General features: G+C 31.0%; 1 protein-coding gene across 1 annotated transcript; it reads left to right on the plus strand.

Annotated features, from left to right (window-relative positions):
- The first annotated feature begins 7,052 nt into the window (after positions 1–7,052).
- Positions 7,053–8,868, plus strand: LOC131618093 (transcription factor MYB26-like). Its single transcript, XM_058889358.1, has 3 exons — positions 7,053–7,411; positions 7,508–7,637; positions 7,810–8,868. The coding sequence occupies exons 1-3, from the start codon at positions 7,279–7,281 to the stop codon at positions 8,567–8,569; spliced, it is 1,023 nt and encodes a 340-aa protein (XP_058745341.1). The 5' UTR covers positions 7,053–7,278; the 3' UTR covers positions 8,570–8,868.
- Positions 8,869–11,304: the final 2,436 nt, after the last annotated feature.

An 11,304-nucleotide genomic window follows, 5' to 3' on the forward strand; every position in this document is an offset into this window, starting at 1 on the left:
TTCAGCCCAACAATGGTGAAAATAAGACCCAAATACAAACCAGAGGTGAGTCTTCTAGAGGTGGCAGATTTGGAAGAGGCAGAGGCAGAGGTCGAAACTCACGTGGCAGATCTGGAAGAGGCGCAAATGGCAGAAGATGGAATGAAGCATCAAACAAATGGTGCAAAATTTGTAACAACGACACTCATGACGAGAAGGACTGTTGGAACAAAGGCAAACCACAATGTCACAATTGCAAGAGATTCGGGCACCATCAAAAGGATTGTCGTCTTGTAAATCAGCAACATGCTTCGTACGCAGAAGGAGAATTTGATGAAGGAAATTTGTTTTTTGCTTGTCAAAAAGCATTGCATGAGGAAGGTAAAAATGTTTGGTATTTGGACAGCGGCTGTAGCAACCATATGACCGGACAGAAGGAAGCATTTATAAACATTTATTCTTCATTTGGCTCAAAAGTTAAATTGGGCAATGGAGAACATGTCGAAGTGAAAGGGAAAGGAAGCATTGGAGTCACCACGAAGCAAGGAAGCAAAGTCATACATGACACGCTTTATGTGCTGGAATTAGACGAAAATTTGCTTAGCATTGGACAACTTCTAGAGCACGGCTATTCTCTAAACTTTGAGAATAGAGAGTGCAGAATTTTTGACTCAGAAAGAAGAAGTGTTGCCATTGTGAAGATGACTAGCAACAGGAGCTTTCCATTATCTTTCAACTATGAGAAAAATGTAAGCATGATGGACAAAGAAGAGAATGACTCGTGTTTATGGCACAGGAGACTTGGACATTTGAATTACGAAAGTCTCAAGTTACTCTATCAAAAGAAGATGGTGTATGGGCTGCCAAGAATCGAAGAAAAATCTGGTGTGTGTGTGAAGGATGTGTCCTTGGCAAACACCACCGGCAACCATTTCCAAAGGAAGGTGCATGGAGAGCCAAGCAAGTGTTGGAACTTGTACACACAGATGTGTGTGGCCCTATGAATACTTTGTATCATGGCAAAAACAGGTACTTTATCTTGTTTATTGACGACTTTACCCGCATGACTTGGGTATATTTCATGAGACAAAAATCTGAAGTGTTTGTAATCTTTAAGAAATTTAAAGCATTAGTTGAAAAACAAAGTGGCAAATTTATAAAGATGCTGAGAAGTGATCGAGGAAAGGAGTACACCTTAAATGAATTTCACAAATTTTGTGAAGATGAAGGTGTTGAAAGACAACTCACTATTAGATATACACCTCAACAAAATGTTGTATCTGAAAGAAAGAACCAAATTGTGATGGAGATGGCAAAATCTATGCTACTTGAGAAAGGCTTGCCTAAAACCTTTTGGCCCGAGGCCGTTAACACCGCTGTGTATTTGATGAACAGGTGTCCAACAAAGGTTGTATGGAAAAAGACTCCATTTGAAGCTTGTAGTGGAAGAACACTGTCGGTGAACCATCTTAAACTTTTTGGATGTGTTTGCTATGCTCAAATTCCTAAACAAAAGAGGACAAAGCTGGAAGAAACAAGTGAAAGATGTGTCTTTATTGGCTATAGTTCCATGTCAAAGGGCTATAGACTTTATAACTTGAAGACAAACAAGGTGATCATTAGCCGGGATATTGTATTTGATGAGAACGCTTCTTGGAATTGGGAAGACCAAATGAAGGAGAAAACAATCCCTGCAATCATATTACAACAACAAAATTCAGCAGCTGAGAATGAGCAACCAGCCCCATGTACACCTTTATGTTGATGATTTGGTGTATACGGGTAACAACAAGAAAATGATTGAAAATTTTAAAATATAAATGATGAAAAAAATATGAGATGAGTGATCTTGGGTTGCTGCATCATTTTCTTATTATTGAGGTTTACCAAGATGAATATGGAGTTTTTATTTGTCAAAGGAGATATGCTGAAAATATTTTGAAAAAGTTTGGGATGAATGGTTGCAAACCTGTTGATATTCCTTTAGTGGTGAATGAAAAATTAAAAAAGGAAGATGGTGGAAGATTAGTAGATGCAAGCATGTATAGAAGTTTGGTTGGAAACTTGTTTTATCTAACATCTACACAACCCGACTTAATGTTTGCTACTAGTTTACTCTCAAGGTTCATGAGTAAACCAAGTCATTTACATCTTGGAGCAGCAAAATGAGTTCTAAGGTATGTCATGGGAACCATGGAACATAGAATCAGGTTTGAAAAGAATTCTAAACTTGAAGCTAAAGGCTACTGTGACAGTGATTGGGCTGGAAGTGTTGATGACATGAAAAGCACTTCTGGTTATGTGTTCAGCCTAGGTTCAAGAGTAATTTCTTGGTGTTCGAAGAAACAAGAAACTGTAGCGCAATCTTCAGCTGAAGCAGAATATTTGGCAGCTGGTTTGGCTACACAACAATCGTTGTGGTTGAGAAGAATGCTTGAAGATATCGGAGAAAAGCAAGAAGAAAGTCTGTTGCTTCATTGTGACAATAAATCAGCAATAGCCATGGCGAAGAATCCTGTTTTCCACAGTCGAACAAGACATATTAATATAAAACACCACTTCATTCAAAGTGTGATCGAAGATGGCGATGTGCAGTTAGTGTTCTGCAATTCACAAGAGCAGCTTGCAGACATATTTACTAAAGCACTACCAAGGGGAAGATTTCAGCAACTTAGAGAAGCAATGTGAGTTAAAGAGCAACACATTAAGGGGGAGTGTTAAAATTAATGTGTTGTAACCACCACTATTAGTAAGCATTATGAAAGAAGTGTAACCATCACATTATAATGATTGTTTTTATTTGTATAATTAAGATTGAGAGAACCAAAGAGTCCTCATCTTAATTATCATATTATTGTCTTCTAAGTCAGTTTTGATTCAAGCCTATATAGAGGCTTTGTAATGCTAAGAAATATATAGCAGCCGGTGGTGAATTCAATAAAATCAACATTTTTTTCAATGTTCTTCCACCAGTAGAAGTATAGTGCAAAAAGTGACTAAAACCAGTTTTCCTCTGCAGAATCCTGCAACACTAAAATTTATAACATATCACCTCTAGAATACCACCAACATATATATTCTATGTGGAACTTATATACAAATATAAATTAATATTATATCGCATCTCCGCAATCGAAGTGGGAGTTTCACCCATATTTTCTTCTTCTTCTAAACTCTAAATTATACTATAAAACATGGCAGTATTGTCCTTCAGAAACCACTGCATATGGAACCCAAAAGAATCCACTAGAGCATGCTCCTTCCAAAGTGAAATATTTATTCCGCTGCGAGTAATTATTGTAAAGTGTTTGAAAAGTATGCATGTTAAGTTAAGTGACATCCTGGATTGTGGTTTAAATTTTTTAAATAAAGCTTTGGGGTTTAGGGTGTTCCAAATTTGATCCACAATCCTAATGATATCTTCATTGTATTCAATTTTATCCAAAGAAATCAAATCCTTGTCAATCTTTTCATAAAAGAATTGCAAGATTTTTAAAACTTTAATAAACTTTAAACACCCGACCGATCAAATAATCATTACTATTATTACTTTATGTACTCTTGAAAATATTTATCAATCATCATCAAACCATGACACTTTTGTCATATTAGTACAATTATCATATACAAAACATATTTTATATTTTTTATAGTTTCCACAAACATAGTTATGAATAAGGAAGCATAAGTGTTCATTTCTCCCACAAATTTGTAGTCACAAATAAATGACACAACAAAAAATGTAAATCAAAATCATATACATTATAAAAATGATATGAATTAATTGTGTTTTTTCATCATAATAAAAAGTTGTTATTATCTCCTTTAAAATTGAACCCTTTAATGCTAATTACAAACAAAGTATAAATCAAATCGAACCTAAAAATTATTAGATCTTGTGTTAGGATATACTGCAAATAAGAAGATGAAAATGATATGATAAAAGTTGTATGCAATATATTCCAAAACGTGTGTTTACACAAAATTTTAGGTTCTATCATTAAGCATATAGATCATGATATTTGGCTCTTAAAACCTATAATTTTCATAATAAAAACATTAAAATGCTCCCACCAAACTTTGAATTTGGGACACCAATACTACATCTAACTATTTTAATCACTATGCAATTGTTTTCTTTTATAATTTTTTACTATAAATTAAATCAGATATTCTGACGCAATTGCAAGCACTAACCCTCCAGTCGAAAAGAACTATACTCTATGACTTCTTTGTCTTGTCTAAACATCGATAAATTTATATTAAAGATATTTTGAAAATTTGTCAACATAAATAATTGTGAGGCATAAAACAACCATCTTCCTCATCACTCCCTTAAATTTGTTCTATCTATTTATTAAGGGATTTTGTGTATAAATTTTAATATTTAACAAAAACATATATAAGAATTTTATTTAGCCAAGAGTTTAATAATACAATTTTTTTTATCATATACTAATTTTTTGATCATATACAGTCGATCGCATTGTCCTCATTAATTACTAGTCTTAATTAGATAAAAGTGTACCTTATTCAAAATTAAAATATAAAGTCATAACTTTTTTAAAGTGGTCATTTGAGTACTTTTAATTTTATAAAAGTTAGAAATAAATAAATTTAGTAATTAAAAAAAATATTGATTCATATGTTTTCCTCTTGGACATATGGTGTAGGAAAAGCATTGCTCATAAGTTAATATGAGATTTTTTTATCAATATGCCACAAAAATGAAAATAAAATACCAATATACCGCAAATTGAAGAAAAAAATTCAAAATGCCCTCTTTGCAGTTGGGGTTCGTCCAACCTTTGCCTGATTCTATGGGAAAAAAATTTATTCAGTTGGAGTTCACTCAACCCTTGGACGAATAATTGAAAAATTATAAAAAATTTGTTAAGTCGGTTAAACATGATACCTGACTTAACAAGTGGAAATTTCAGGTTTCGTATTTAAAATGAATACCTGACTTAACAAGTGTGGAACCTGAAATTTTCCACTTGTTAAGTTGGATATCCTTTTAACCGATTTAAAACGTTTTCTACAATTTTCAAGTGTTCGTCCAAGGGTTGGCCGAATTCCAACTGAATAAATTTTTTTCATGGTATCGGTCAAGGTTGGACGAATCACTAGGTATTTTGAAAAAAATTTTTCAATAATTTGTGACACATTAGTATTTTATTTTCATTTTTATGGCATATTGATAAAAAAAATCCTAATATGGTGCATATATTGTGAAAAAGTAGAGAGACTTTTGCAGTAGCTATTCTTGTGTAATTAGTGTAGGGTCCTGTCTTTCACCTTTAGTTACTCACAGTGCTTTCCACGCTAGGTCTTTTATAATTTATACATGCATGCAACATTTATTTTATAAAAGTGTCTTTTTACTAATTACTACAGTTTTTTTTTTACCATAAACCTAAAAGAATGAATTCCAATAATTTAAAAGAATCATTCATATCAAATATTGGAATGGAAGTACAATCTCAACCGTTCAAATCATAGACAAAGACAAAACTTAGAGGTAAATCATCAAGTTTTACCAACTTGTTGAAAACTTTATTCATATCTTCAAGGTGGGACATAGCTGCTACCACAGAAGGGTGTACAAACCAGTAATTCTAATGAGCAATGATAGCATGCCTCCTCTATAATTTGAATTGTTAGTATCTTTTCCTAAGTTTTAAGATTGTGAGAATATTTATCAAATTTTAAGTTTGAAAATATGCTATTATATTTACTATAGTCTATCATACATATGTTAATAAAACAGAAACTTAATCTTTAAAAATCTGGTAGGACATCTTAGCCTATTTAAGATTCTATACTACATATGAATATATATATATATATATATATATATATATATATATATATATATATATATATATATATATATATATATATATATATATATATATATATATATATATATATATATATATAGTTAGTAGTTAGTTAGTTAAATAGAATAATGAAATAATATATAGATTAGAACTCTCAAAAAGGTTAGTACATATGAGTTGGTCTATAAAATCGATAAAACATAAAATTTGGATCTTAAAATTAGAGTTTCAATTTGGGTCTTATAATTAATTTAATATTTAATAATTTCATATTTCATTTTACAATTTTATAGCATTTTATTAATTTGTGTTATGTTGAATATTTATGTATTATTTTAAATAATTTAAAATATATAATTTATGGAATGAGCTATGTGATTAGTGTAATATTTTTTTAAGTAAATTTTATTACGATAATTAAATTGTTATTAAAATATTGGGAGTCTTGTTTGGTTTTAAAGTAAGTCTACATTAATTAATTTATCAAAATAAATTATAAAAATAAAATTCTATAATATGCAATATATAATTTTTAATTTTTTACATAGCTCATTCCTGAAATTCTATATATTTTTAATTTCAAATATCTAGTAAATGATGGTGAGACTAAACGGACTTGCGGACACTGTGTTGTTTAAACTTTAAAATACAAATATTTATCTTAATATCCGCAACCGCAAATGAGGTGGATATCGGACATATAAGAAGGTGCAGAGCTAATATCTAGATCTGACCCGCAAAAATTACGAATCAAAACGAAAAATGTCTAGCAGTCCGGCCGGTCGGACCCGTTTTGAAACCGTAATGATCTCTAAACATGAGGTAGACTAGTATGTAAATTGATGTAGATATAGATGAACTATTTTCACCCCTACATCATAGCAATTATCTACTTTTATAATATCTCTCATGCTGTTGCAGGTTGAAGTTATCTCTTTTAAAATTAAAAAAAAAAAAGGTTAATAGGTATTTACACCCCTGTAATGTAAGCGAATTTTGTTTTTCCCCCCTCCGTTGTCAAATGCAGGTTTTGGCAACGGTTTTTTTCAAAAAAATCGTTGCCAAAACCTGTCTTTGACAACGGAGGGGGAAAAAGCAAAATTCGCTGACATTGCAGGATTATAAATGCCTATTAACCCAAAAAAAAAACCTTTATATTGGGCCACCATTTGTACAACTTCCACATTGAATTCACCACCTCACACTTTCTTCTACATATATCATCCTTTTCTCTGTTACTCTCTTCACACCATTCTTTTCATCATTTAATGCAACCTATTCCATTCTTAAACTAAAGCCAAACCTACAATATACAACTTCCTCTGTCATTTACCTCACCATTTTCAAATAACACCAAAACAGCCGATAAAACATTGTTGTCGTCCATATCATGTATTTGTCATTTCACACTTATTCATCAAACTAAAGAGAGAAAACAAAAAAACAAGACATCATCATGGGACATCACTCTTGCTGCAACAAACAGAAAGTGAAAAGAGGTTTATGGTCTCCTGAAGAAGATGAAAAACTCATCAAATATATCACTACTTATGGACATGGTTGTTGGAGCTCAGTTCCAAAACTTGCTGGTAATTACAAAATATTCTTATATTATTTAGTTTCCTTTGATATTTTATATATAATTCTCAATTTTTTTTTCATATTATATGATCATTTATACATAGGTTTGCAAAGATGTGGAAAGAGTTGCAGATTAAGATGGATAAATTATCTAAGACCTGATTTGAAACGTGGAAGTTTCTCTCATCAAGAAGCTTCACTCATTATAGAACTCCATAGCATTCTAGGAAATAGGTATATTATCCATTACATTTGAATCATTGACATTTATTATTCTCAAAATTTACGAGTTTGTTTCTGGTCTCTCCGATTTAAAATAAGTGTTATTTTAGTATATTCACGACTCTCATTTTGAAATGGATATTAATTTTTTCTTGACGGGATTTTAACTTGTTTGTTTGGATAGGTGGGCTCAGATTGCGAAGCATTTACCGGGAAGAACAGATAATGAGGTGAAAAACTTTTGGAATTCAAGCATTAAGAAGAAGATTCTTTCTCATGATATTATTCCATCTTTCACCACAATTTCTGATATTCACACCCCCTACAATATTGGTTCTATGGAAAGTTTCTTCCCTAACCCTAATTTGATCCTAAACTTCAATCATCATCCCCATCAAGATCACCTATACTTTCCAACCTCATCTCAAAATCTACAAGATAGTTTTCACCAAATTGACACAAAGGTAGATATCAATAACCATTTGAATGCCAATTTCCTCCACATTCAAAATCCAGTTCCACAAATAGTACAACCAATATCTAATCCTTTACCTTATGAAGATACATGGCCATTGAATTGTGAAACTCTTCATCTAAATCATGATCTATTAGAAAATCAAGTTTCCAAAAGTGATGCCACTCCACTTAACAAATTAATGCAACAATATGATCACAACTTGGTTGAACTTGAAACCTTTTTTCCTAAAGTCATTGATCATAGTTTTGAGGATTGTGTTTGTAGCATTCTAGATTCATCTGATTCCAAGGAACATGAAGTTCCAACAAAATTTCAGTGCTACACTCCTAGTATTGTTTATCCACAAGATCAAAATGTGGAAGTCATTCATTTGGATAACATTGGTGCCCTCATGTCATCATCATTTCCATCCTCAAGCAGCCAAATAGTCCCAAACCCTATAATTCCTTTGGAATGGAAGCCTTAAAGCAAATATAGATATGATCATCGTTTTAAATTGCAGTTGCAGTCGTCAGAGTTACATATAAGCTGTAAAATTTTATATTGCGACTCAATACAGAAAAGTTCTATCAATGCATTCAAAATTGCGGCATATGATCTCATTGATGAGACTTCAAAATCATCTATGTCAAATTCGGTTGCGGCTACAATTTTTAACTAGGGGTATGAGTTTGATTTTATCTATTTAGAGTATTGTATAACTTTAAAATGGGGGGATTTATTTAATGATTAATATGCACTTAATTATCTAATGTTTTTTCTTCAAGAGTGTGTAGATTTGATTTGATTTGTTAACCTAAACCTTGCTAGTTTAGGCATGTCCATTAAGTGATGCTTGTTGAAAGTTCAATAAATGTGTGATGTACGTTTAGGTTCATTTACATGCATGCATGTATTTGTCACCTCGAAATATAGTATATGAGTTAGTATTATTTGAGGAGAGTTACATCTACATGTAACAACTATGTGTCCATTTGATTGTACTTTGAATTAGAAGTTGTTTGTTCCATTGCTCTCTCTCTATCTCTCTCTCTCTCTCTCTCTGACATTTATGGATGTGACGACATGGAAACAAAGACAAAAGCCCTTTACAACATAATGGTCAATCGAAGGCTAAAGTGTCCTTAAATGTGCCCAAGCTAGGAGGCCACTGGCTAGCATGCATATATACTAAATGATTTGATAAGAACTTTTTGAAGCATGCACCACTATATAAGAATAAGATATAGTGTTGCGATCGAAAATTAACTATTTTAATTAAAATTTCCATTCCAAGTCGATTGGTGGGACTGTTGTTATATATATATATATATATATATATATATATATATATATATATATATATATATATATATATATATATATATATATATATATATATATATATATATATATATATATATATATATATATATATATATATATATATATATATATATATAAACAATAAAAGACATGTTCCACCATTTTAATTTTAATGTATATTATGGATATTGACTTCAAAACTAATTTGAGATTTGGTGAAAACAGACTGCATTAAACAAAAACACCGTGATTGATTTTCTTTATTTATGAAACAACCCAAATTAAACCATTTGGGTTGTTTCATAAAACACCGTGATTTGCTAATTCTTAGGTAGAAAACAAGAGGTATTCTTAGAAATTTGAAAGGCTATTTTTTTAAAGTCTTTTGTAATAATTCTTTAAGTATAGTAAATTGGAGAATTGCTCTCTCAGCAAAGTAGATTAGTTTGATTGAGCTAAATAAATAAATTGTGTGTGTACTCGTTACTTTATTTTAATCTTCTTGCTCGCACGGATTTGCTAACATTCTCATGTATGTTCATTAATTTATCTCAAGACCATTTATTTTAGTTGTCATTTTTCTTTGTCCCAAACATCAAAAGATTTTAGTATGGTTGAAAATTGTGATTTACAGTTATGACAAAATGCATTGTTCACCATTTTTAAATAATGAAAAACTTGCTACAGGCATAAAAGTGTTGTTAATTACGAAACTTGCGTACAATTCTGAATTAGTTGTAAATTGCTTTGTAGGTTCATATAAAGAGAAGAAACAGGTTCAATAAAAAATGAATAATTTGGTTTACGGCCATGTACAATTTTAAGTTAAAAAGTAGAAAAGGAAAAGAAAAAAAAATGTTGCTCTTTCATTTGAAGATATTCATTCAAATAATGAATAGATAATTGATGATCCTAATGAAGAAAATGTGCAAACTGAAGTTAATGTAGAGCAGGATGATGTTATTGTTAATAATATTATGGAAGCTGATGTTGTTAATAATGTTGTGCAAAGTGGGGGTGGTGGCAATGTTGAATTAGGTGGAAATGGAACTTCGAGCAAATCCAACTTTGGTTAATGATGAAGAAGATGTTTCATCTGAGCCAGAGTTTGATGTTGATACTCAAGATACCGATGAAGATAATGGTGATGATATTGGTGGTGATGGTTTCGCTAGAGCTTTGGATGTCTAAAACCATTAGCATATTTATTTTATATTTTATTTTATTTTTTGCTTTATATAGTACCCAATTTAGAAGAAATTGGTACTTTAACTCTTTAGCCACATACTTTGTTATTTTGTTTGTTTTATTATCGAGTTTTTTTATTAAGAAATTTTTTATGGAGTATGAAATTTAAATCTTTATGTTAATTGGTGTTCTATTATTATATATTTGTGTCATATATGAGGCATTTACAGGTTCAAAAATATATATATGTGTGTGTCATGTATGTGTCACTTTTTGAAAATCATTTTTAATTTTCCATAGACTCGTGCGAGTTTGCGAGTCGAGTCTGCAAGTTGAATCTATGGACCATTTTCGAGTCTGAGTAGACTCCCAAGTTTGACAACCTTTCATAGAATATTAAAGTAAAAAATTAATTAGTTTCTGATAAAATGATGGATCTTCGAATCATTGAATTTTGGGGTAGATCAAGTGCTGGGTGCAGCATGTTTTCTAGGGATTTTGTTTGCATTTGTTTATGATATAAAACTAAAAAAAGGTTAGATAAATAAATGATTTTCTGCTCGAATAAAAATTTAATATCACAAACCTTAAACTCAAATAATTTTCTGGTCTTGCAATTCATCATAGACATCTTTTCATGGCAAATGCTCTTGAAGATCTTAAAGTGTTAGATGTAGATAGTTTCAAGCACTTCATGATGTTTCATTA

This window comes from Vicia villosa, linkage group LG7 (assembly GCF_029867415.1).
Source record: "Vicia villosa cultivar HV-30 ecotype Madison, WI linkage group LG7, Vvil1.0, whole genome shotgun sequence".
Classification (NCBI taxonomy): Eukaryota; Viridiplantae; Streptophyta; class Magnoliopsida; order Fabales; family Fabaceae; genus Vicia; species Vicia villosa.